At 42.7% G+C, this 25,892-nt stretch overlaps 11 protein-coding genes across 11 annotated transcripts; 7 read left to right on the forward strand and 4 right to left on the reverse strand.

Moving 5' to 3' along the window:
• Nucleotides 1-1,874: 1,874 nt before the first annotated feature.
• Nucleotides 1,875-2,309, forward strand: cgnA (collagen triple helix repeat protein; the record flags this gene model as incomplete). The annotated part of the gene is made up of 1 exon (XM_057095806.1): nt 1,875-2,309. The coding sequence occupies one exon, from the start codon at nt 1,875-1,877 to the stop codon at nt 2,307-2,309; it is 435 nt and encodes a 144-aa protein (XP_056941777.1).
• A 133-nt stretch (nt 2,310-2,442) lies between these two features.
• Nucleotides 2,443-2,913, forward strand: N7483_012380 (uncharacterized protein; the record flags this gene model as incomplete). Its single annotated transcript, XM_057095807.1, has 2 exons — nt 2,443-2,863; nt 2,900-2,913. The coding sequence occupies 2 exons, from the start codon at nt 2,443-2,445 to the stop codon at nt 2,911-2,913; spliced, it is 435 nt and encodes a 144-aa protein (XP_056941778.1).
• Nucleotides 2,914-4,927: 2,014 nt separating this feature from the next.
• On the forward strand, nt 4,928-5,195 carry N7483_012381 (uncharacterized protein; the record flags this gene model as incomplete). The annotated part of the gene is made up of 2 exons (XM_057095808.1): nt 4,928-5,099; nt 5,146-5,195. 2 exons carry the CDS (start codon nt 4,928-4,930, stop codon nt 5,193-5,195), a joined length of 222 nt encoding a protein of 73 aa, XP_056941779.1.
• A 1,384-nt stretch (nt 5,196-6,579) lies between these two features.
• N7483_012382 (fungal specific transcription factor domain-containing protein) lies at nt 6,580-8,716 on the reverse strand (the record flags this gene model as incomplete). Its single annotated transcript, XM_057095809.1, has 5 exons — nt 6,580-6,787; nt 6,848-7,208; nt 7,266-7,468; nt 7,521-7,601; nt 7,668-8,716. 5 exons carry the CDS (start codon nt 8,714-8,716, stop codon nt 6,580-6,582), a joined length of 1,902 nt encoding a protein of 633 aa, XP_056941780.1.
• A 23-nt stretch (nt 8,717-8,739) lies between these two features.
• On the reverse strand, nt 8,740-9,242 carry N7483_012383 (uncharacterized protein; the record flags this gene model as incomplete). The annotated part of the gene is made up of 2 exons (XM_057095810.1): nt 8,740-8,845; nt 9,091-9,242. The coding sequence occupies 2 exons, from the start codon at nt 9,240-9,242 to the stop codon at nt 8,740-8,742; spliced, it is 258 nt and encodes an 85-aa protein (XP_056941781.1).
• A 1,052-nt stretch (nt 9,243-10,294) lies between these two features.
• N7483_012384 (uncharacterized protein) lies at nt 10,295-11,001 on the reverse strand (the record flags this gene model as incomplete). The annotated part of the gene is made up of 2 exons (XM_057095811.1): nt 10,295-10,794; nt 10,878-11,001. The coding sequence occupies 2 exons, from the start codon at nt 10,999-11,001 to the stop codon at nt 10,295-10,297; spliced, it is 624 nt and encodes a 207-aa protein (XP_056941782.1).
• Nucleotides 11,002-11,883: 882 nt separating this feature from the next.
• On the reverse strand, nt 11,884-12,394 carry N7483_012385 (uncharacterized protein; the record flags this gene model as incomplete). Its single annotated transcript, XM_057095812.1, has 2 exons — nt 11,884-12,279; nt 12,344-12,394. The coding sequence occupies 2 exons, from the start codon at nt 12,392-12,394 to the stop codon at nt 11,884-11,886; spliced, it is 447 nt and encodes a 148-aa protein (XP_056941783.1).
• Nucleotides 12,395-14,463: 2,069 nt separating this feature from the next.
• N7483_012386 (uncharacterized protein) lies at nt 14,464-15,237 on the forward strand (the record flags this gene model as incomplete). Its single annotated transcript, XM_057095813.1, has 1 exon — nt 14,464-15,237. The coding sequence occupies one exon, from the start codon at nt 14,464-14,466 to the stop codon at nt 15,235-15,237; it is 774 nt and encodes a 257-aa protein (XP_056941784.1).
• Nucleotides 15,238-16,273: 1,036 nt separating this feature from the next.
• N7483_012387 (uncharacterized protein) lies at nt 16,274-16,941 on the forward strand (the record flags this gene model as incomplete). The annotated part of the gene is made up of 2 exons (XM_057095814.1): nt 16,274-16,457; nt 16,541-16,941. The coding sequence occupies 2 exons, from the start codon at nt 16,274-16,276 to the stop codon at nt 16,939-16,941; spliced, it is 585 nt and encodes a 194-aa protein (XP_056941785.1).
• A 1,783-nt stretch (nt 16,942-18,724) lies between these two features.
• N7483_012388 (uncharacterized protein) lies at nt 18,725-20,965 on the forward strand (the record flags this gene model as incomplete). The annotated part of the gene is made up of 1 exon (XM_057095815.1): nt 18,725-20,965. The coding sequence occupies one exon, from the start codon at nt 18,725-18,727 to the stop codon at nt 20,963-20,965; it is 2,241 nt and encodes a 746-aa protein (XP_056941786.1).
• A 2,744-nt stretch (nt 20,966-23,709) lies between these two features.
• N7483_012389 (uncharacterized protein) lies at nt 23,710-24,042 on the forward strand (the record flags this gene model as incomplete). Its single annotated transcript, XM_057095816.1, has 1 exon — nt 23,710-24,042. One exon carries the CDS (start codon nt 23,710-23,712, stop codon nt 24,040-24,042), a length of 333 nt encoding a protein of 110 aa, XP_056941787.1.
• Between the last annotated feature and the right edge of the window lie 1,850 nt (nt 24,043-25,892).

The raw sequence follows: 25,892 nt of genomic DNA on the forward strand, positions 1-25,892 counted from the left end.
CCGCGAAATGCTGGCTACGAGGTAGGCTTCAATAAATGTACAGTATCTCTGGGAAAGGAACACACAAAAGACGCATGCGGAAAAAAACATTCACAAGTTTTGTCACTTAGTTGACGATACTATCATCAAATGTCCTCTAGCCACGTCACTTCCCCTTGATCAAATCATAAGGTCACATGGCGAAGTATGGAATCAGCGGCGGGTCTGTATTTTGGGGATACGTGTCTCAGATTAAACGTTCTTGATGGTGGGGCCTGCTATGTTTAGATCTGTCAGAGTACATGTACTAATACCCCAAGTTGGTATTTTACTTGTTCCGAGTAATACAATTCACACTTAGAACACATCCTGAAACTAAAGACTAACCATATATGGATTGGCGTGTCATGTGGTTAGGGTTTGAAATAGCTTCTATGTGTTGTTCGACCTGGAAGGCGATAGCGGTCGGCACTGTATCATCCCCTCCATGTCCTCTGACATATTGTAGATTTATAGATTATTGACTCAGCGTGGTAACTTAAATAAATAATCAGCGCTAAGGCCTTGGCAGCGGGGCCAGAAAGAATTCTGAGAGTGTTTTTATTGCACCGGTTTCGCAACGTACTGTACATACTAGAGTACCTATCATCCACATATTTATATACTACCTATATACATATTGTATATAGTCATTCGCGGATTATTGCTATCTCTATATCCCTAGACAGTGAAATCTGTTTCAAGCCACGTAATAATGCTTCGCAACATCGAGAGCAGCCATGAACCCCCCCATATATGCTCATGGGGCATACAAATGTCTCTTAGATAAAGCTCTTTGATGAAGCTAGCATTCTCTATGAATCTGATCAAGTCAGAGCCATCAATCCAACACTTTGCTAGCTCTAACTTTTGAAGCGTTGGAAAGTGAATTCCCGAGATAGATTCGAGAAGGCTCGAACTATCAATCAGATGAATTTCCCTCACACACTCAAACGCACTGGCCGATATCTTCTTGAAGAATCTATCAGAATTCGACAGGCGTGCGTAAAATCCCTCAATCTCCAGCGCTTGTAGTGATCTACCACCTTTGCGGATAGCAATCAGTGCATAAAAAATGCTCTCCAGATGCAGTGGGAATGAATCCTCCCAGTTGACGAAAATGCGACTTGAGAACCATAAGATTTTATGATCTCTTAGAGCCGTGAACGATATCTTAATCGATATGAGATGCTCGAAACGGGGAATAGCTTTAGCTATTCTTTGCCGGTCACACCTCCCTTCCAGAAGAGAATGCTGTTCCTTGCTAAGGCCACTGAAATAAGATTGAATGCTAGCATATGATGACTCCCCACACCGGCCTAACTGCAGTTCTCTCTGGTCACGAATATATTCATGCGCTGTATATATACAGGTAGTAAAATATTCCCAGCTTTGTATCACTACAAGAGATAAGGCCGGTTAGACAATTCTGAACTTCCAGTATTTATGGCACTTCGGGCCATAGGTCGCTTATTTATTCACTCACAAGGGTCGATTAACTCAGCAGCCTCATAATGTAAGAATTTCACATACTGTGCTACTCTTGAGTCTGCTATGCTTTCTAGGCATTGAAGTCCCTGGATTGAGAAGGTAAACTTCACAGAGTGGAAAATGTAGGGTAGGCTGATTTCACGACATCTTTTGTTGACGAGAGAAAATACTCTCAGAGCCGTTGGGGAAAGATCACATATGATCAACTGAACCAACTCAACAGGTAGAGCCTCAAGCATTCTCTTTTCCATCAGAAAAATATACCTATAAGCTATAGAGAAAAAGTCAAAGAAAAAGGATGTATAGCCTGGAACACCTAAACATTATATTGAGAGATAATAGTATATAACAAGACTAGCCAGACTATGACAACTAGCCAGACTACAAGGACTGGCCAGACTACAAGGACTGGCCAGACTACAAGGACTGGCCAGACTACAAGGACTAGCCAGACTATGACGATCGGCCAGACTTCAAGGACCGGCCAGACTACAAGGATCGGCCAGACTACAAGGACCGGCCAGACTACAAGGACTAGCCAGACTACAAGGACTAGCCAGACTACAAGGACTAGCCAGACTATGACGACTGGCCAGACTACAAGGACCGGCCAGACTACAAGGATCGGCCAGACTACAAGGACTAGCCAGACTACAAGGACTGGCCAGACTACAAGGACTAGCCAGACTACAAGGATCGGCCAGACTACAAGGACTAGCCAGACTATGACGACTAGCCAGACCACCTGGCCCCTTGAAAGGATCGTTTTTGAAACATACCCTCTTGTGTTTGAGTCCTAGGTGACAATCAGATGATGTAAGATAGATTTAGCATCCATTTCTTCTACTTTTTGCTTTCTCCTTTCTTGTAAACCCGTATCCCATCTAGAATAGCTTCATCCTATCCAAATCGACAATATCCAGGCAGATAAAAATGGACTTTCCAGAAAATGAGTTTGGAAAGCAGGCAAATCAGGCAGCAGTTCATAGAAGTCAGTATTACAAGGGGAGTGCAGTAATCCCTATTCGGCACATTATCTTCGATACAGAGGATATAGTTGGTCAAAGAGAATTTGACGAAAAGAATCTTGATCGGCTTCAACAAATCTTCGAGGTTGAGGGGTGTTGGAATCTTTACCCAGAGTACCGCATTGCTGTTACTATTGACCAGTCGGATCTTGACTGGTCACTCGTGCATAGCAATGTTTCACTTGAGGTATTAATGGATCCTAGAGAGCGGCCTCTGTTAGAATTTCGCAATGGCACCAAGTTGAGGTGTATTTACGGGAAACATCGAATCAAGGCGTCATCTATGTATGGCGAAACTACATGGCTTGTTGACCTTTACACTGGAAGTAAGTATAAGAATATATCTATTTCTCTCTTCAAAGCTAAGGTTATCTAGCAATACCATATGAGGCACTTCTATCTCTGCAAGTAGATGCAAAGAGCCAAGTACTCTCTGATGGTGAGGTTTATCGTTGTCTGAGGGAATGCCAACTCTCGAAACATGGAAGAGAAGAGGCTACTTGGTGGGCAAGGCTGGGAAATCAAGGCAAACAGAAAGACATTCGCCGACTCCAACGCAACAAACCATTATTGCGGGCTTTTGATTATCTCATACCATGGAGAGGCCTTTGGAAGCCCTTAAAATGTTCCCAAATTGAACGGATACTTGCACTGAAATCTCCAGAGGTATATACATAGCACCATTTCTCTATGAATATTTTAATAACAGTAGATGTTGGCAGATTATATCTAACTATCTTAATCGGATTAAGCTTCAGTGGTCTGGAGTTCTAACAGGTGGGAGTCTATTGGATTCCAGGTCCGTCAGTCTGATGGAAGGTCTCATTCCACAGCTAGCAGCAGATCGCGATCGTATTTCAGCCTTGATTGAAAATGGAGAACTTTTCCCGCTTGTTCCAGACAGTGAGAGGGGCCAACTACTTAACCGAATATTCAGTTTACGTGGAAGAATTCTCTCCCTACATACACTTATCAAAGATACACTTTTTCTTGAGAAGCCCGCTAAGGCACTTCATCTACTCTGTCCTCCAAGGTTCAAGGGGAGTCTGAGAAAAGAACTCTTACGTCACTGGCACCTTCTTGGAAGTGGGAAACCTGTTAAGATACAAGTCTCCGAACACAAATTCGAAGAAACACCATTCTCGGACGACTCCTTTTCAATATGTCTCATGCAACTGTGGTTATTTAGCTTACGACACTTTATACAAAAGCAAAATGAGTTCCGCCGAGTTAAGAAAGATTTTGGTTGGAGCTCAGAAGGCGTGAGCTTGTTGATGCTAGGAGATTTAGCATATAGACTTGGTTTCTCTTCTCAGGAGATCCGTCAGCTTCGTGCGCCTCAGAAAGATATTTCTGATATGTTAGCTAAAGGCTTTATTAGCTCCTTATACAAGGGGAATTCCAACTCCCCGGAAGGGGAAACAATTGATTCCTTGTCGGGTCAAATTGGAAGAGCTTTTCAAAACTTTGCTGATTCCGATCACTCAGAAAAGGACCATCTGAATGCTACCACACATAAAAGGAGTAAAAGTACAGCACGAAGATTCAATGCGCCGTCACTCCCTGACTTGGAGGAACAGTCCAGTTATCTGTTCCTTCAGAATATCCTTCTAGAAGATCAGACGCTAGGACCATATCCAACATCCTGGGGTATAACAAAAGACATTCTTATTTGCTTTTTCCCTGACCTGACTTCTATCCATCTTTCGACGCAAAAAGACAACAGCTATCCTATCGACCCAGAGCCTTTGGCAAATAGGAACTACCCTGAACATAATACTGAAGGGGGCCCAACACCTGAGCCAAATCAAGATCCCCTGGAAAATGAAAACGGCCAAGATTCAAGACAGGGTGATGACAGCTCACCCAGTAAAGGCCCTGATTAAACCAATGATGTAAACGTGTACAGCCCATCTATATATACAGACAATGGTCATGAGAAACGTGACGATCAAGATCAGTTATTTCAAGGAGAAGGAGCTATACCTACTCAAGTTAATGAAGGCTCTGTTAGTACACCAACTAATGAGTCTACATATAATGAGCCTATTCATCTTGTTCCTGGGTTTGAGGATGATTATCCAGTAGGACCTCTTAAAACGGAGCTTCAAATCCCAACACTCAGAACAATACCTGAAATTCTGCAAACCTGGTATGAAGCTCCAGGTCATGATCTGATAGTTCTCTGTCTCTTTGAATCTCGGAACTACTATAAATTCGGACTTGATGACGGAGACGCCCTGAAGATTACCCTGAAAATGCTTGCGGAGACGTACAATTTTTTTAATATAGACCCTGAATTCGGGTTTGTCACTCTGGCTGTCAATGAGGTTTTGGATTCGGCGCTAGATCGACGGATCCTGCTGGTTGGAAAGATAAATAACCCAAAAATGACGGTTGACAAAGATGGCATGAACATGTCCGTGGAGACATTGAAGGCCTATGTACAGAAGAATCACCTTCACAAGAAAAGGAAGTACAAGGATATTGACGAAATTCATATCCGAGAGAAGGAACAACCGAGACCGAGCATGAAGAGGAAAACTACGGGACATAGAGACGGTATGTATGTATTCCGTGGTGAGTCAAGGTTGAGTTAAGCCACCAGGGCTTTGGTTTGGCCCATGGACCTTGGAGACAGCCCTGGAGAAGTACTAGTACACTAGTACCTAGGTAGTATGGGTGAATATGAGATATCTCACCGAAATACCTCTATGGATAACCTTAGATTAAAAAAAACAGTCCAGCATTTCATAGATACAGCCCTGGAGTGCTATTAAGATGGCATTAAAATGTATTTAAGCAAACAAAATAATCCTCCGCGTTTCCAAGGTGCCTAGTCCATTTTCACAGCAAGAGCTAGGGCGGTGTTTCCTTTTTCATCACAGCATTCAGGATTTGCCCCTTTCTCCAGTAGAGATTTAACAACCTCAAAATATCCCACTCCCTTTGGTAGGATTTGATACTTCTTATAACGAGGACGAAGTGCATCAAAGAGTGCTGTCTGTTTCAAACGGGGATTGATCCAGTTTACATCCATTCCTTGGTCAAGGAGGAGTAATGTAGTTTTTGGAAGCCCATATTCCGCAGCCTTTGACAAAAAAGCCCGTTCCAGTCCGAATGAATCCGAGAAGGCTTTCATATATGTATGGGAATTTGGGGGTCTGAATTTCATCGCGTACGCCGCTGTATCGTCGCACCGGTTGTACTGAGCCCATGTGAAAGCCAGAAGGTAATAGGTCTTCCAAAGATGTTCAATCAAAGCTTCTTTGGAGTATCGGCTGCGTTTTATCAGGTTGAGTAAATCCGGTGCCGTTAGAAGGGTTGTGATCATGAACAAAATCTCGAGAGGCAGCGACAGTAGACTCGGAGGGAGAACCATTAGAATTATCCTAGCTCTCATATTATTAGTTACAATTATCAATTGGTTTCAGTCTTAAGATACCTACCTAGTTGACTAGGCCCGCGGTAGTTACAAGAATGAATTTGGATAAAGTCCAGCTAGAAATTGATAAAATTTCCAGTTTGTGGCATTTCGCCTTTTCAGGTTATTTGAGCTCAGACTATGAGCTACGTAGATAATCCGCTGGGTAACTGCCAGGTCTTGGAATTGAGACTATTACGCTTTTGATTAGGTTAAGATTGGGCCAATGGAATTCGATATCAAATTGCCGCAGTGCTGCCACTAATCACATTATCTCTCTAGACCTCTCATCACCACAGTCTGACTACAGAAGGCTAGAAATATTTTGATTGACTTTACTCCTTCCAGTAGGGGGCATGCTTTTTGTTTACCTGTATAACTTCAAGTTCTCAGAGTCCATATAACTTAAACTTATAGTTCCGGGCGTTGTGGGGATGATTCATCCATAGTAAATTGGACAAATATCCAAACACAAGTGGGGAAAATTTGAAGACCCAATCTAGGAAAAGGGATGTCACTTATGGAAGCAATGGGATAGTACAAATCGAAATATCAGGAAAAACATGTGTACGCGCAAGAAAGGACGAAAAGTCAACAGGAGTCTGGTAATTCAAAATTTCATGACCCAACCATGCTGAGACCAAATAACTTCTCATGTATCTCAGTCAGTATACGGGCATCAGCTCGAAGGGTTGGGGAGATTTCCTCGCTACATAAGAGGAACTTGATTGTACGACAGAGGAGGTGATGAAGAGTAGCCCGTGGGACAAGCTCAGAAAGAAACGATGTATAAATTGCTGAAAGGCTGAGCGCATTACCAAATTGCCTAAATATTAAGTTAGCTCAAGTGCTTCTCATTTTCACTTCTTTCACGCAGAATTCTTACGCGTGGGAAGTACTGAACATATCAGTGAGAATGAGCCGGTGCTCAACTCCGTCAAAAACCTGTATACCCAGGATTGCCGAATCAACATAGAGCTTGCAAGCACGGTGCAGCTCTGGAGGAACACCCAAGTTCACCTGACTCAAGTGCAAAGTGTGATACAGGAGAGGTCGATAAACGAGGCACCGAGCTCTGTAGTATTTATTTCTCATGCTAGCGGCATTAATCTCATTAGAATGAGGACCCTGGTCTTCCCACCTGATGCTATCAGGAAGACACTTGCGCCAAGCTTCAAGGCTCTCACTCAGGATCCCTGAAAGTCTGATCAACTGCCGGGTCTTATCTCTAAACTGCCTTGGAGATTCTTTGTGATATAATCAGTCAAAGGGATTGCCATCTACTCAACAAAAGATATACTTACTCTCAACTTCGTATAGATCAGTGTAAATATAATGAAGCAGCTTGTAAAGGTGGATTTGCGCATAGTGGATTGACATCATCTTAGTGTTGGGTGCATTTGCATCAGAAGAGAGTTGTATGGTAAAGCTCCCCGTAGGTGGTGGTATCCTACTGTCAGATCGTGAGATACCACTAGCTGGAAGATCAAACTCCGCCAGAAGATCACTATAGAAAAATCAATATAAAAAATCTATAGTAGAATTAGATAAAGACTAACCTCTCAAGCTGCAGAGCCGTCCATAATGCGAAACTATACAGATCCCTTGTTCGATTATCTTCAAGCCTTTCGTATTGTGGCCTGGATGTGAGAGTATGGCTTAGCTAGCTTCAAGTTAAAAAGGAAAAGTACCAAAATAGGGCATACCATCGCATCAGGATTTGACATCCCCTAGATGCCTCAGAGATCCAACCATAGCTCTGGAATGAATGGGCCAATTGACCAGTATAGAGCCCTGCAAGTAAACACGCTTGAATACGATCTAGAGCAGGCCCTCCTTGACAGGAGCCTAGAATTTCTGCAGCATATGCATATAAATGCAAACCAGGGAAATTTTTATATTTCGCTCGATTGTTGGCTTTCGACTTGGGAGGTTGTGTGGAGGATGTAGATGTCAGCTCGGATATAGTCGGGATGTATTGTTGCCGGTAATCAGATTTCCCTCTTGCATCTAAAGAAGTCGATCGTGACTCTGTTCCACAAATTGCCCCAAGAGCAAGTACTAGGAGTATACGAGCGTGCTCCGTAGTCCTGCAGACATGCGATGGCTGGTTTTCTTGATAGAAAGTATGTGAGAGCTCCAATCTAAAAGGCTGCCTGCAGTAAGATTGTATGAAAGAATCAAGTTGGACCGAAACCTCATGCTCATCCAGAAAAGGATGTAAGTTGTGTATCCGACAAAGGTAGGTCTTGAAGTATCTCCGAACCGTCTCTTCGTCGAGATTTAAAAGGCCAGAGTCAGTAATTTGGTTATCTGGAGACCTGATTTCTGAGGGTGGTTTCTCGTTATCCTCCAGAATGCAAATCACGCCTCTTTCTTCTTCCAGCATCATCACATAGTCGTCAGTATAGGTGTGGGGACTAATCAGCCCCTTAACTGTAGGCCATTGTAAGAGCTTATGTGATGCCGCCATATGATTTTCTGGAATAGAAAGCTCCCCTTCCCCGTTGCTACTATCCATTCTCATCATATCCACCCCTTCCTGTACCAAACTTTGAATATAAACCAATGAGCGACCCAAATCCGCTATCTGTGGAGATAATGACAGCATCAACGTATTGTTCGTTTCTTTGCTCAAGGCAATCAGCTTTTCAAGTCGGAATAAATTTTCCGTTTGATGGGCATCAATAGCGTCAATCAAGTCCTGGTATACGCTAGTGATATTGGAAGTTAATGACCTAGGATATTCAAACATCAAATGGGGGACAAACCTTGGTTTTAGAGGTATTCTATAATCACATTGCAGATTTTCCATAGCACAGCTCGTGCATCTTGGTCTCCCTTCATCACATCTTCGTTTCCTTTGTCGACATTCCTCACATGCCTTAAAGGATATCCACAAGTCAAAATGGGTTAGAAGAGATGAGTCCTGTCGAGAAAATACTAACAATATTTGCTCGATTGGCCTGGCCGCGATACACACAGCTGAGATTCCAACTCACGCAATGGTTGCAGCTTGGTTTCGCTTCATTACATTTCAGTAACCGTTTCCGACATTCGCCGCACGCCTTAATCAGTTTTCATAGGTCAGTATAAGGGTAGAGGCTTTAAGCTCTGATCAAGACTCACATTTGACCCATTTTTCTTTTCGATTCGAAGAGCGCTGGGAGCTTGGATACTTGCTGTCGATTGGGGATGTATATTTCGTGTGGGTTCTGTTGAGGAATATTGGTAGGCTGGACCATGTTGTGCTGGGGGATATTGGTAGGTCGCCGGACCATGTTCTGCTGAGGGATGTTGGTAGTAGGTCGCTAGACCTGACAGAAGAGCAGCAATTGGAAGTTTGGGCGGAATATTTGGATCCATTGGGGATCATGAACATGAAGGGATGTGGAAAAGAAGAATAAGAAGGAAGAGGGGTTTTAGACAGTGGAATAATATAGAGCTAATTTCAGGATCAGTCTGAAATCTGTATCCGAAATCTCCCACAATCGCAAAATATGCCACTGTATTATTGGGAGAATTGGGCGAAATAGTGGGAATAGATTGGGTACCCAAATTCCAAAAAGAACTATAAAGCAAGACCTTGTTCCGAAAAGGACTATGACAGATAATGATTCTATTTGATACAAATGGAAGTAGGAGTAACTCATATTGATTTCAGAGCACAGGCGCAACACGGCCTGGTCGCAAGGCCCGTGCAATGTGATAGTGTGAATGCAACATGCTTAGCTAGGGACAGATTTGTTTTCTAAACTGGGATCCTTTCGTCAGAACGTCAGTCTGCTTGGCGTTCCTAAAGCACTTTGAAACAAAATAACTTGGTTCCACAAATAAGTTCGAAAATTGCATTCAAAGGGATCGAGATCTAACCAAGATGAATCGCAGACAGTTCTTCACGGGCTTCAAACATAGTAAGTATATCCTCCCCTCTCCTCAATAGCTCTGATAATAACAAGACAGTTGTCACACTATTTGATGATCAAGGTCTTTGGATGAAGCCATACCCCTTCAACAAGCTTGCCTGAAGAAATATCACTTTTAATCACCTCATCTCCCCACACCGTCATAATACTTATACGTCATATCGATGGAATAGTCGGTATACTATGCAAAATACAGCCTACTTGGGAAGTGCTATCTAAGCATGTTGTGCCAACATGCGGAAACAGCGCGGTTTGAATTTCTTGATTTCAACAAGATCGCACTCTCTCTACAGGAAGAGGTTCTAGTACGGTGCGATCTCTCACTCGTACCGAAATGGCAATATGTACAGAAAAGCCGCCATGCAGCTGTTTGACCTAATGCATCGCAAAGCCCAATGTACGCGCCTCTAATCATCCATCTCTCTTAACAGCCACCTTCCCAAAACCTCAGGGGTAGCTGTGTAAGGAAACTGTCCCTTAAAACCCATCCCAGTAACATACACAGTCCAAGCTCCAGATATCTGAACAGGGTAGTTATCCCTTGCAGGCTGTACGCTAGAGATATACCCCTCATAGGTCTCCTTAACAAGAGGGGGATATCCTGGTGCCATTTGTGGGGACCCTGAGGGCAGTGGGAAATTCGTCACCTGCCAAAACATATCGATCAAGAGGATCAAGATATTCTCAGACGGAGCACTCTCAACATGATGCAAGCTTTCCATCATTAGGCTCCGAGCCCTCTTCCCGTAATCAGTTTCAAGGGCATCTTTTGTCGACAACATCACCATTGCACCAAAAATTTGGAAAGGGGCATAGGTGGCTCCGAGTCCGTACAGTCTGTCACAGTACTCAACCAACGCTTTCTCGACAGGCAGAATACTCAAAGGTCTACCGTCCTCCCATTGGACTTATATGAATGGTTGACCTAGTAGATAAATCAGAAATACTGCTAGAAGAGAGATGGTGGGGACCAATCCCGAAACTTCATACCCTTTTTCACTCGAGCAGGGTCACCGAAACGACTCTCAGGGTAGAAACCTTCCTGCAACATCATTGTAACCGGCGGCTCCCCGGATGGATCTTCCTGCACGAAAGTAAAGGATGAGGTGGACATTTTGAATTTCAGACTTTGAATTGGAATGTCTTGACAGGCAAAAGTTTATTCTCCTTATTGAGGAAGTTTTCGATATTCAGGTAGGTCTGGTTATTAGAAATAATAAAAAGTGCTTTGGGTGGTTGTGAGGGATGCCTTAAACTTATATTAGTAGATTTTGGGCCCTAGGTCGCAAGCTACTGCGGTATTTGAATATTTATAATCCTCTGAGCCTAGTTAGGTTATACCTATATACACCAAGTGAATATTAAATAAATAGGCTATTCTAGATTGATAATTATATCCTAACCGTAGATCCTTGCCAGGGCTGATTGATCACATCCTGAAACATCAATCTTATAGTAAGAACGGTTGCGCATTTCCAAAAAGTACAAGCTTAAGGTTCTCAAGTCTTATAATAGCTTATTCTTGTGTATCTTCAAATTCAGCCAGATCCTGCCTCTACAAAGCCGGATACATCAGATCCAAATCACTAGCCAAAATTATAGATAATTTCGACGAAAGTACAAATGTGATATCTTTAACAAGTGAAGGTAAAAGCTTGAAATGGTGCAGATTTTAGCCTTTACCTATATCGTGAAAACAAACTTAAAATAGCGTTTGCATTGACGGCCTACTTTTTCTTAGTCTTTGTGGACTATAATGTCGACCAGCTAATATCCAAAGAGGGTATTAGAAGAGTTTTATTCGAATGAAACACACACAGATAGTAATATAAACCCAAGCAAACTTCTAGTTACTCTCGCATTTGAGATTTAAAGCACCCTGCAAAGAGAGCCTGATTTTAAGATTGATATAATTTCAGCCTTGTGTTGAGTGAACAAACGCTTACTTGTGGTTATATCGATATTGAATTTTGGAAAATGAAAATCAAACATGGTACTAGGTAGAAGCCTCACTCCGAATGGCGCTCAAGAGCATAGTAATCCCCTCAATTTCCTCCTTGAGCCATTGCATAACAAACTTATACTGCTTCGTCTGGGCTGGGGCTTCTTCAACATGCGCTTTGGTATTTTCATAAATAGTCAAGATAGTCTCTACTACCCTTCCCACAGTATGTAAACGGGACTCCCCTGGATAGCCAAGGAAGAGAGGGTCTTCATTGATAAGTCGAAAATGGGTGTAATCCTGAAGATTTTGGCCAATTACGGATTGATTGCAAGGCCATATTGCTAGATCAAACTGATTCTGGCCAAGAGGAATATAGTAAAGAATAGCACTTTGCAGATTGGATGATTCGATAATAGCAGGCAAATTCTCGCTCTCGACACGCATTGTCTATGTAAGTTCCTCTTGGTTAGTAATGAGACTGAACAAGAAGTTATTGTAGTACTGAGCTTACTTCAATAGTTCGATTATTTCCGAGGTACTGATTAAATAGTAGAGGATCCATTTCGAATTGCTGCACATGTGAAAATTTGAATATTTCGGCAACTAGTTTAAGTTGACTCGCAAAGCCTTCCCGAGTTGAAGTGAAAGGTCATCCAGATGGAATACCTGGGAATCATTATAACACTTATACCCAGGAGGAGGGATAACTACTAGTATATTCCTAGCCCTATTTTAAGCTATTTATTATATATTTCCTAAGCCTGAGAGTGAATTGATAGCCAATTATCTATAATGGTCGCTATGTATTAGTCTATATTTGGATCAATGCTCCTAGGAATAAAATCTTTAATACTTATGCTCAACAAAAAGCGCAACTTATCGTCTTTAAACACAAAATGCCTGAGGAAACTAGTGAGTATGGGAAGAAGAGAAAGAGGACGCTAGCCTAGATGATCCAGTAATTAGTGATTACAATAGTCTGGTCTTCCATAAAAACATCTTTATCCTCTATCAATTAAAATCTATGTAGCAGGTCCGAAGCCAAGGATTATTAAGATTTGCTTTAGTGGAATTGAGAAAGAAAACTTAGACTGAAGATTGTATCAAACACACTCCCATCAACTTGCATACAACTTGAAAATCTCTCGCTATATACATTGCTCCGTAGGGGTTCCTCTATCGCTGGTCATTAGCGTCCACCACGCTTCTCCCAGGGTTTGATTTTGAAGTGCTTGTTTGTTTGACATCATATCGAATTCTTCAGCAAGATCACAAGATACCAAATAGGCCGACAGCTCGTCCATCCCGCTATACAGTTTAGCGTTTACCAGTCGGGGAAAATTTGCATATTTTAAATAGACACAATGAATGCATTTTCCACATACATCCAACTGCCATAAAGTCCGAAGGCGCCATTTCGAACATCCTTCCTTTTGACAATCCCAGAATTGATATGCCTTGACAAACACTCCGTTATCATCACAACAGGAAGGATAAACATCGGTGGTGAGGATACACATCTTGTACCTTTTTCTTTTCAGTAAAATGACCATCAGAGAGCACGGTATTACTTACGAGATATGATAAGATAAACTCACACGTTTTTGAACTTGGAAGTGGAGTAGTAGTGCTTGGATAGAACTCTTGGGAGGATGAGAGGTCTCATATTGACCGGTCTTGCTACTTATACTATTCCTTTAACATAGTAAAACTTCCCAAAGTGGGATAATATTGAACACCCAACTCACACTAATAATTAGAACACTAAATATATGCTATATTATGCTGTTTTCCTTGTAGCATGACGCAGATACACTATTTGAAGTCAAGCTGATATTGAGTTTAAGCTTAATATATAGAGCAGCGAACTCCCTAGGCTTAGGATCACAAACTCTTACTATTATACAAAGGGTTAATCATTGCTACTTCTGGATTCATAACGGCTACTTAGAGAACCCCCAAAACACAAATAGAGAAAAGAAAAAGAAGTGGTGGGTCACAATGGAAGCCTCTGTGGCTCTAGACTCAATAGACTGTTTCAGACGCATGAAATTGCTTTTTCGCACATTAAATACATCCCAATATATTGCACTAAGCCTATTTGGGCTCCCCTCAATGAGGGGAGCCCAAATAGGCTTAGTGCAAGATTCCGGACGATAGCACCTATGATGAAAGTGCTGCCTGAGAGAAAGTCGATTCAGCGGTACCTGTCTGGAGTCTTCAGCTTCACAGCAACACGGGAAGGAGACAACTGTGTTGCATGGATCCTGACCAGCTCAAAAGGGCGGTGGATCATCTGTCGTTCGACTGAGATTAGCCCCGTGTCTTTATGTAATCCTTGTGACTTGAAGATTGAGACTATGTCAGAGAGCGCCAAGTAGAGCGCAGAAGACAGTCTTATGAGAAAAAGGCAACCAGCATTAGCGCGGACACGGTGCTCCTATTCAATCATGGGGGTGTGATGAACTTGCATATCGTCAACTTAGCTCAGCCACTCGAGCCTGTTGGGCCTCTCCAGTCTTCTCATTGGTAGAGTACCCTCCCCAATCCACATATGCACTTTTCGTCTTATTGCTGCTGAGAAGGGGTCAGACATCCCCTGGATATCTCTGTCGCTTTTATTTTTCAAACATGGCTCGACCTCGTCAATACGACTTTGATGGCGACGATGCATCTTACATCATATTTCTTGAAAGTCGAGTTGCTCAGCTCGAAGATGCGAGTTCCTCTGAAGCTCGGCAAAGTTCTCCCGATGAAGGGAATCGATCATGTTCAACAACAGACAATCGGAGGATTCATGACCGAGGCGATCGTGACGGCCAAGAGGGATGTGAATTGCAAATTATTGAGTACCAGCCAGATATCCACGATTCATCCTCAAAAGACCCGAATAAATCACCCCCTACTACGGGCGGCGATGAGGGCGGTGGTAAAAGCAAATCTCAGCTACGAGTGGAGGGCGAAATGGATCAACTCTTTTCCAAAATTCCAGCGTGGGATAAATGGCACAACCATATTGACGAAAAAATACGCTTGGATTTCCTGATTAACTTATTACCGGACGGAAACCTTGAGCAAAGTCCTATTTCACCCCAAAGTGCACCTAGCGACATTAAGTCTGTCGTGGAAGATTATGAGCAAGGCACCAAAGCACAGGTAACCTTGAACAAGCAAATTCTACATCTTCGAGAGCTTGTCTTAGTGTCGCTATGCGTTGTAGCATTAAGACTCGGCCATGAGGAGTTGGCATATCGAACCATACGATCCTATTTTGGAGAAAAAAACGACAAGCAGATCGACAAGCTCTTTTCTGGTGCCAAGTGGGCAAATAGTCTGATTTCTAACTTATTGTCCACGACCCGTTGGGGTTTGAAGTCCTGGGATATATTCCTTATGAGTAGGTAATCCAGACAGCTTAAATTTGAACCTGGATGTCATCGTAAACGTGATTGCTGATTATAACCTTGGGAAGCCGGGACATCCATCCACAACTTCGCACGAATGGCCGAGTTCTCTAGTAGTTTGGATTACCTCTTGCAGAAACTTATATCCCTTCCTGTGGATTCCAATATGGTTATGAGAGATACGTGGTTACCGCTGGCAATTCCCATTGTTGTGAAGAAACTTCTTGCTGAAAGTACTTCGTGCGTGCTTCTCCCAACCCTGCCCCCCTAAATCTCCATCACGGGTACCGATCAAAATCTAATTGACTTGCTTTACAGATTACAAGACGTGTGTAAAATCCTCGAGTACGATATCGACCTCGTGGGACGGTATGACACTTTACTGAACCATGCGCTGGATCATAATCGAAAGAGGAAGAGAGACTCCATGGCAGAATCCTCATCAAAGCGGCCGCGGTGCCAACATGGCCACTCATTGGCGAATAGAGAAGTGTTTCAAGCCAATAGCGGGACCACAGCCCCGTGTCTTGATGGCTTTTCTGGCTTTGGCTACAAGGATATTGACTTGGAGAACGGCAACGAAGAAAGAGGGGGTAGCTTACGCATTTCACGACCGTCAGACGTCAATAATTCCCACATTTACCATCCAAACAGTAGTTGCCCCGCGTCACTTAACACAATTACCCCCAAATACATCAACGTGATTCAACAAAGCCAACGAAATGAACGACCCAAACATTGGGTACATAAAAAAGGGACATCTGGCAACTCGACAAGGAGACAGCGTGGGAATTCGATTGTCTCTCTGGAAGGTAATGTACAAAATTTGAATACGCTTCTTTACCCCCGCCTACATTTCCGTGTTGACAATCATAGATGGTTGTGTCCAAACTCCAACTCCCCCATCTAGCACTTGTCTATCAACCTCTGGATCACCTCCAAGTTCTGATCTAGAGGGTCAAATTGCAGAACACGAAACCAGTACATTGGTGGCAAGCGCACACAGCAGTGATACAATCAATTCAATTGGCATGACAATGGATGCTAGTGCAATCGATTCAAATTCTTACCCCCAAATCGAAAATTCCTTTGCGCCTCAAAGAATAATCACTCATAATAACTGGGCGGGTCCCTCTATTATACCAGACAATGAAGGATTGTTTCCAGACGACATCCCCCAACCCAACTCTACCAACTCCTACGCCAATCAGATTCCTCCCAGTGTGTTCGGCTCAGGCATAAATGACAGCTGGGCAGGTTCTCCCCCCTGCTAGGCAATGAAGTCTTACAGCGATTTTTTCCAGACGACATCCCCCAACCCAACTCTACCAACTCCTACGCCAATCAGATTCCTCCCGATGTGTTCGGCTCAGGCATAAATGACAGCTGGGCAGGTTCTTCCCCCCTGCTAGGCAATGAAGTCTTACAGCGATTTTTTCCAGACGACATCCCCCAACCCAACTCTACCAACTCCTACGCCAATCAGATTCCTCCCGATGTGTTCGGCTCAGGCATAAATGACAGCTGGGCAGGTTCTTCCCCCCTGCTAGGCAATGAAGTCTTACAGCGATTTTTTCCAGACGACATCCCACAACCCAACTCTACCAACTCCTACGCCAATCAGATTCCTCCCAGTGTGTTTGACTCAGGCATAAATGACAGCTGGGCAGGTTCTTCCCCACTACCAGGCAATGAAGTCTTATAGCCATTTTTTCCAGACGACATCCCCTAACCTGACTCCACCAATTCACATACACATCATGTTTCTTCTTCTCTAAATTTTTAACCCTAGTCCCTGGGGGTCATACTAGAAATCCAGTACCTTCTATTTAGGTAGATACCTTTATAAGATGAGGAGGATAGTCTTTGATAATGATTGTCAGTTATTCTTAGGATGTAGATGTATAAGGACTAGATCATTCAATAGCAATAGTAATATCTCAAGTATTGAAAAGTATGAAAAGAGATATTCCCCCACTCCCCTCTGTTAGCTCTATTGGCTTATCATGCGGCATAATAATAAACTCTCCCGGTGATAGAAACGCTTTGTTCAGTTTAGGGAAGCCATTACTTTGGGTGATAAAGTCTAGACCAACTATGACTAAATGATTCTTGGGAAAGGGCGGGTCCAATATTCCTGCTCTGTTTGTCCAGACAATAGGATAGAAATCGGCTATAGTGCTCCATGGGTCGTCGCCGAAAACTACCCCAATTTCATTTGATATTGCTTGTAAATTCAATGCGTCCTAATATATGTTAGTAACTTTTCGATGAAGCTTTCTTGGACTTGCTACCTTCAACAAGCATTCCACAACTGGGCGAACGACTTCTTTGCTACTTGGGGATATCAAGAGCCAAGGGTAGCGATCATGTGACATCCGTAAAACATGTGGCCTAATCTTTGCTGCCGCAGCAGCTGCGGTTGTTTCAAGCGGGGAGGTATACGGCATCAGTAACGGAATGCGAAGGGCGATTTAGCTGGCGTTTGTATCAGACTCTACCTCTCCTTTATAGATTAGATAATATGTTAGAATTATATAGAGAAAAGGTAATCTTACATTGTTAGGTACTCAATATAATAAAGAAGCTGCATTTAGCAATATCTTGGAGCATGAAGTAAATGGTTGTTGGTGCTGGAAGAAGGATTAATGGAAGACGAAATCTTGTGGCGGGGCAAAAGGGATGGACAGATAGGTCACATGATTACGTTAATGAAGAAGCCGCGGAGTTCACTACCCTTCAACGCCAGTGACCCACGCCGAACCCTGAGCCCTTGTATGGAGCAATCAAGGAGAGCACAGCTAAATTTGGAAATAGATTTAGATGGAGTTGGGCACTGAGTCACATGGCAGCTGCCATTTCATTGATACAGTTTGTTAACGTTCTCAAAAAAAAAAAGACCTGGGAATCCTGCCCAACCTCCTGATCATGGAATAACTAATATCCGACCTCAGGATGGAGTGACTTTCTGATATGTACTAGTACTTTGAATATATTTTTGACTCGGAGATACCACGTAAGAAATACATATCTGATTGGTGTGCACAGTCAGGCTACAGATTCGCAAGCCAACCCCTCAAGGAAGCCTACTAGAGTAGAGACGACTCTCTCAAATAGAAAAAGGAGTAATATGTATCGGATTGATTATACAATAGGGTAATAGACTTACTAATAGCCCATATTCATTCTCTGATATTCTACTATTGTGCACGGAAGGTACTGATCCATCCACCTGAGCATCCATCCTAACATGTGCTGAGTCATTCCACACCGCTTTAATCCGATGCCCGGGACTCTCTGGGCCAATTCGGATCATAAAAGTCGAGGTCGAGAAAGAGGCTTATACGTTCTTGACATGATCGATCCCTCATTTTTGCAGCGAAGTTGCACAATCGGCAGAACCTACACCGCCTATCTCGATGACTTATCTGTCCCCGTCCCATTGATACCTACTACCCCCTTCGATGATGCGATGATACGATTATGCAATGGACGACAACAGTTCTCCCGATTACAAAAGTCTCTATTTACAAGAGAAGGAGAGACGTACGCAAGAGGAGGAGAGACGAGAACAAGCCGAAGCGCGACAGAAACAAGCCGAAGCGCGACAGAAACAAGCCGAAGATGAAGCTGGGAAGGAGAAAGAGCGTAACCGATCGTTAACCTTCATGGAACTAATACGCCATGGCCATAACCTACTCTCAAGACCGCTTAAAGTCAGAACACCTTCTCGCTCGACTACAGGGACAATACCCCCTCCTACCGGAAAGTACTGCCCGGTGCGACTAGAACCATGGACACATTGCCCATGTCAACAGCAAGAAATTTACGATGCTGTATGCAAATACCTCCAGCCAGCCGAGGAAGCCCCATCCCAGTTACCTACGTCCTTAATCGCCCTTCAAGCCGATGCTAGACGATTTTGCCTTGACCCAATGCACAGTGAACAGAGTGTTGAGAGCTACGAGCGAATCGCAGTAGAAGGCCATGTCCGTGATATAGTCGCGGAACTGTGCAAAATCGATGCTGCCCGCGAGGAGTTTAGCCTTGGTGATGGAATCTGGTTCGACAATCACAAGAACTCTCTCGATCGTGATGAAACAGAAGCGAATATACATCAACAGTCAAGCGTGCACAATCCAAAGCCTGATCAGTTCTGTATCCATCGGGTTGATGGGAATACCACTACCCTCCTTACGACAGTTGAATACAAGCCACATCACAAGCTTCCCACTAAAGCCTTTCGTATAGGGCTTCGACCAATGGAATTATGGAGGGAACTGGTTAATTCAAACAAAGTACCCCATGAAGAAGCAAGCAAAATGAAGTACAACATTGAAAAACTTGTCTGCTTCGCTCTTGTCCAGGAGTATCATGCGATGATCCAGGAAGGACTTCAGTATTCTTGGGTAACAAATGGGATTTCCCGTGTCCTTCTTCATATTCCTTACGACAAACCTGGTACATTACAATACTTTTTCTGTGACCCAAACCAAGAACTAGAGGGCGAAATTCAACAAAATCTTCAAGAGCCGAAAACATCAATCGCACGTATCCTTTGTCTATGCCTAATGGCATTTCGTGCACCTCTACGTGACCATGAATGGAGAAATAACGCACGCTCTCAGATCCCTCTCTGGACAAGCAGTTTTGACCATATTCGCCCTCAGATTCCTCAACTAGAACTACAGCAAAACTCTGATAGCTCTGATTATGCCAGCCCGGAATCAACTGTGGATCCAAGTCTTGATTATCAAGCATCTTCTTCTCCCATAGAATCTCCAACAACACAAGGTCGCCGAGCCACAAGATCTCAAGCTGGCTGTGCACTCCCAACTATACAGCACCGCTCACAATCACCAGGCTCTTCAGACTCTGAGTCAAATCAAGCCCCTAGGCGTAAACGGGGCTTTAGTGAAGTTAGATCTTCGCCATCTACTCAACCAACGGCACGCAAATATAACCAGGGAAGCCAGAACCAGGGATACCAGTCCCAATACCGTGACGCCCAATATTGCACACAGAGATGTTTACTTGGGCTACAGAATGGTAACATTCTAGACGAGTCTTGTCCAAATGTGATACTTCATCGCCAGGGTACACATAACCTCAAACATCATATCACAGCAGACAGATTAATACGTTCATTGAAAGCACAACTGGATGAGAATATTGATCGTTGTATATCGCTTGGAACTTGCGGCCAGTCTGGAGCGCCATTCAAACTGACCTGCGCCATATATGGCTACACCGTCATTGGGAAGGGAACCACGTCGTGCCTATGGAGGGAAGTCTCCCGCGAAGCACAGGCTTACCGAATCTTGCAGAAGGCTCAAGCATCTGCTGTACCTGTCTTCCTCGGTACAATCGATCTAGCGAAAATTTACTTTCTTCATGGGGCTGGAGACATTCGCCACATGCTTGTTATGGCCTGGGGAGGCGAAAGTTTAGCAACGATGGGACTGAAGCCATGGCTTCTTAAAGAGATTCGTAAATCGGAGAATGAGATCAAAGCTTTGGGGATTATCCATGAGGACCTCTGGTGTGACACTGATAAGGGCCTTCGGTCTGGCAATGTTCTCTGGAACGAAGAACTTGGGCGGGCGCTGATCATTGACTTTCATCACTGTACATTAAAACGTCAGCCAACTCAAAAAAGAGTACAGCTGGCGAAGAGGCGGCTTTATCAGACAGGGTTGGGATATTCCAAGCGTTTACGGGCTTTGTGAGTGGCATTGTTGATAAATAATATCTTATATCAACAGAATGTTATATCCTAAAAATTCAATTAGCGTGTTTTAAGTTTCGGGGCCAAAAAATAGGATAAAGAGTCTACAAACCCGGTAGACCATGCATTGATTAGAGCCAGGATATGAGCTTGATTCAACAATAGCACCTGCTCGAGAACCATTACTCACATTGTAAACATCCCGTTTAACCTTTTCATCAGGCAATTACGATGAACCCCACTCCCAACATGAAGCTAGGGTCCAAAAGATATCACATGCTGTTGTCCTGCATGGAAGTTCCTTCCCGCGATGTGATATAATGCTCAGCAAAACTTTTGAGTTGCTGAGCTGTTGGATCGGCTTTATGTATTTTGCAGTTTGGAAAAGTCATATGTTGGCTCACTGCGTGAAAGCCTCCATCTGATGATCATTAGTTGACGTTAATCAAATCTTGTCGATGGAGATGACTAAAACGATATTTCTCAGATTCAGAAACAGGCCTAGGCTTCAATATGTAGAGACTGTGGACAAAACAGGGGTCTCAATTTAAAGTAGGATCCATGTACAAAAACACTGTCGCAGGCTTTGCTGATTTAGTCCCCATCGCCTGAGACTGACAGTTTCCCTGCCCCAGAATTTAAATCCAAAACCGACACCTGGAATGGCACGCTTAAATGATCAAGTGGAATTAGTTAGTTATATTTAAAGATAATTGGCTGATACCTGCGCTAGTTGCGCCCAGGGCGGTGGTCAAAACAGATATCTCTTATCTCACCCTCGACTCACCCAGTACAATTTTTTTTGCTGGCTTAAAACAACGATCAAAGCAATTCATTTTACTCATTAGCCTTACGTCATTTTTCAAAAGTATACTCCTAAAAGACTACGAGTCAAACCGTTTCGTTTCAAAACCATGGCTTTCAAAGGAAAATCGTGGCCCTAATAAAAAATAAAAGGAGTATTTATCACTTTTCACATCCGTAAACTAAGGATCTCCTAAAATCTTTTCTTTATCCCCCTGGAGTCTTCAACTATTCATCCGCTCAACCCTTTCAATCTATGCACAGTGTCATAATGCCTCAAAACCCCTCAGCCGTGGAAAAGAAGTCACTGCGACAGAAAAGAGATCGACGCCGATCAAGTCTAGAGAAAAAGACGCACGAGTACAGCAAATTGTGCGGGGCAGATGTCTGCTTAGGAATTCGAATTCGAGAATCAGGAAAGGTATTCATTTTCTCAGCAGACACATCGGGATTTTGGTCCTTTCTTGGACCTCAACTAGTATGTTCAATTAGAAGCCTCAGTTACGCGAACAAAGAACTAAACTTAATTAAATTAGAGCACCTATTTTCCAACGCCAGTCAACAGGACCGAAAAGAACCTCTAGGTAGCCAAGGACTTGAGCTTACGCGGACATCACCGTGATGGTCTTTGATCAACTGTATTGTTGCGAGAGATATATCTTCTAGGAGTGATAGAATTGAGAGATTGTATGTTAATTTGACAAATCCTTCAAGGAATTACAAATCTATATTTTTTTTCTAGCTTGTAGTTGGGGCGATTTTGCTCCTCAGGACACGTCCAGAGGGGCTTTAAATGAAAGGCATACTCGTACATCGCCATAAATCCTGTCAACACCGAAGAGCTTTAAGATTATGGTACAGTGCTGACCGTTATCGCCTTCCATGTTCTAAACACAGAGAGACTGTTTCAAATGTCAGACCTGGTGGATCACGTAAGGAGCTTATGTAAGCTGCTATTGTACTTACGGGTACCGGTAAGGGGAGCACACTTTTTTACTAGACGGAGCACAAAACGCTTATGTAATAACACTTATTATATAATCAACTTTTTCTCAGCCGAAAAGAAGGTCACTGTAGCAACTAATAATAAGTTAAATTATAAACAATTATTCTACTAAAATTTCTTCTTCTATTCACCTGAGTTTATCAAATTTCTTTAATCTTTCATCCAATATGGAGGCCCTTATGAACCAATCGTTTGATACTAGTGATCAGCTAGTCCAGGCTATTAAAACACAGGCCTTACAGGATGGATTTGTTGCTGTTATTACTAGTAATAATAAAGATCGAAATATGAGGCTAATGTGTGATCAATCTCGCAGATATGACGATCAGATTGAAGCAAAAGATGGGGCTAAACGTCGAAAAACAAGTACTAGACGTGTAGATTGTTGTTTTTTTCTCTACGCTTGTAGATCTACACGTAAAACATCTGATGGAAAGTGGCATATCACTAAGTTTAACCTTACCCATACAGGACATCAGGTCAATATTGCTAATTTAATTATTCATCCAGGGGCCCGGCAGCTTACAGATAGCCAAAAACAGCAAATTTTCACCTATTTCAATCAAAATATCACACCAAGTTCAATATTAGAACTAATCCAGACAGATTTTCCTAATATTCTAATACAGATTCAAGATATCTACAATCTACGGAAGACTTATTGGAATGAAAAGCTTCAAGATCAGTCAAAGGTTCAATATTTAATCACACAGTTAGGATTAAAACAGTGGAAACATCAGGTTAAAACAAGCCCTGAGGGGCATATTGAATTTCTTATGTTTGCACATCCAAAGATGATCGACTTTGCTAATAAATTTAATAGGGTTATATGTCTTGATTGCACCTATAAGACAAATATTTACAATATGCCACTTTTACATATTGTTGGGGTTTCATCTAGTAATCATTCTTTTTCAATTGCTTTTGGTCTGATGATGAATGAGAAGCAAGCAGCTTATGAGTGGGCACTAGATACCCTATTTTCTTGGCTTGGGCAGGCCCCCCAGGCCCCCGAGGCCACTCCCAAGGCAGCTACACAGGTAGCTACACAGGCAGCTATACAGGCAGCTACGCAGGCTGCCACACAGGCTGTTAAAGTAGCTGTTGAAGTGGCTGTTGAAGAGGCTATTGAACAGGCGGCTACAGAGGCTGCTATACAAGCTATTAAACAGGCTATTGAACAGGCTGATACACAGGCTATTGAACAGACTAAGCTTACCCCCCAGCCCATAGGCCCCCCTACACCCTACACCTGTTTTAGTTACTGATCGAGACCTTGCCCTACTAGCTGCAATCCGGACAAAATATTCTATATTTCCACATCTTCTATGTCTCTGGCATATAAATCAAGCTTTTCTAGCTAAGTGCAAGCCTGTTATAACAGAGAAAGACTCACACGCCCACCGAACACTTGAAAAAACATCAGACCAAACAGTGAAAATATCAGATGAAAAGGAAAAGAAATGGGATGAATTCTATTCTGATTGGATGGAAATAGTAAATTCTATATCCTTATATGAATATGAATCAAATTTGATTAAATTCAAAGAAAAATATCAGGCCAAGTACCCCTCTTTAATCTATTATATTGAATCGATTTGGTTGGTTCATAAAGAAAAATTTATTAAATATTGGACTAATCAATATCTTCACCTAGGAAATTCAACAACGTCACGCGTTGAGGGGGCCCATGCTGTTCTTAAGAAACATATTAAAACATCAAGATGTGATATTTTAACCCTTTGGTCCCGAATTTCTGCTGCACTACCAGAGCAAATTAGGGCTATTGAGAATGATCTTTTAAATGATCAGACTAAAGCCCTAATTTCCACCCAAGGAGAGTATCTTTTTCAACATTTAGTTCGAAAGATTACTAGATTCTCGATGAATTTAGTGATTGATCAGGCTAATATTGCTAAAAGATGTACAGCTCAGGCCCCGTTAAAAGCCTGTACAGGTGGTTTTATCCGAACTATGGGCTTACCGTGTGCACATCAGATTAAAGGATGGATTGATAGTAAACAATTTATTCCGATATCTGCGATACACCCATTTTGGAGGCTATATTCTTCTGAATCATTAGCCTGGACCTTACAGGAGCCTAGGGTCCTAGGGGGGGCCTAGGGGGGGTGCCTAGCCCTAATGAAATTCATACACCTGCATCAGTCTCAACAGCAGCTCTGAATGTTCTAAAAGCACCAAAAAAAGCACCAAAATGTTCGAAATGTGGGGTGATAGGGCATACGATCCGATCATGTAAATAATTAGTCTAAAATTTGATTTATTTTATCTTATTTTAATTATATGCAGTGATATTATATGCAGTGACCTTCTTTTCGGCTGAGAAAAAGTTGATTATATAATAAGTGTTATTACATAAGCGTTTTGTGCTCCGTCTAGTAAAAAAGTGTGCTCCCCTTACCGGTACCCTGTACTTACACGTCAGATGATAGCAGAATTCAAAACATACACACATATGAAGCCTCGTTCCCATTGGGTGCTATTACTGCTGAAGAATCCCATATTTGACATCAAAGCCTAATCATGTGATATACTAATCCAGATATGAGTAGCTGTAATTAATCCGTTTTGTACATAGCGGACCAGGTACTAAATACCAGAATCTTAAAATACTCATATGGAAAATACAACTTTTTACTCTTAACTTACAGCCTGGTATGGGTGTCTGTCTGGAATCACATTGATGGGTAAGGCGCAAAGTGAGGCTTCGTAATTCCCCCGCCACATCATCATGCCACCCCGTTGGTTTTTATTGGACGTCAGAGATTGATGATTTGCTAATCCCTTCTGGTTCAACCTGCTTCGGCTCACTTCCTCCACTTGAAACGATGGCCAATAGCATATGTATTGACGATGCTTATCATCCCCAAACAGGACATACATGGGACGAAGATTCATAATATGCCCCTACTCCTGGTTACTTTGGTTATACTACAGCCGTATTTTCTCCTAGCCCTACGCCGTTTTGTCCCACCGATCCAGTGTAAGTAGACTAGCTTGGGTTTTCCCCACTTACAGAATGGGATAAAAATATCAACTACGTATAACATTATCCGCTATACGATTACATCGAAGCTTATGCTTAACCGCAAGAAGG

This window comes from Penicillium malachiteum, assembly GCF_028827825.1.
Source record: "Penicillium malachiteum strain IBT 17515 chromosome Unknown utg000005l:1.0-9002435.0:326005.0-9005861.0, whole genome shotgun sequence".
NCBI lineage: Eukaryota > Fungi > Ascomycota > Eurotiomycetes > Eurotiales > Aspergillaceae > Penicillium > Penicillium malachiteum.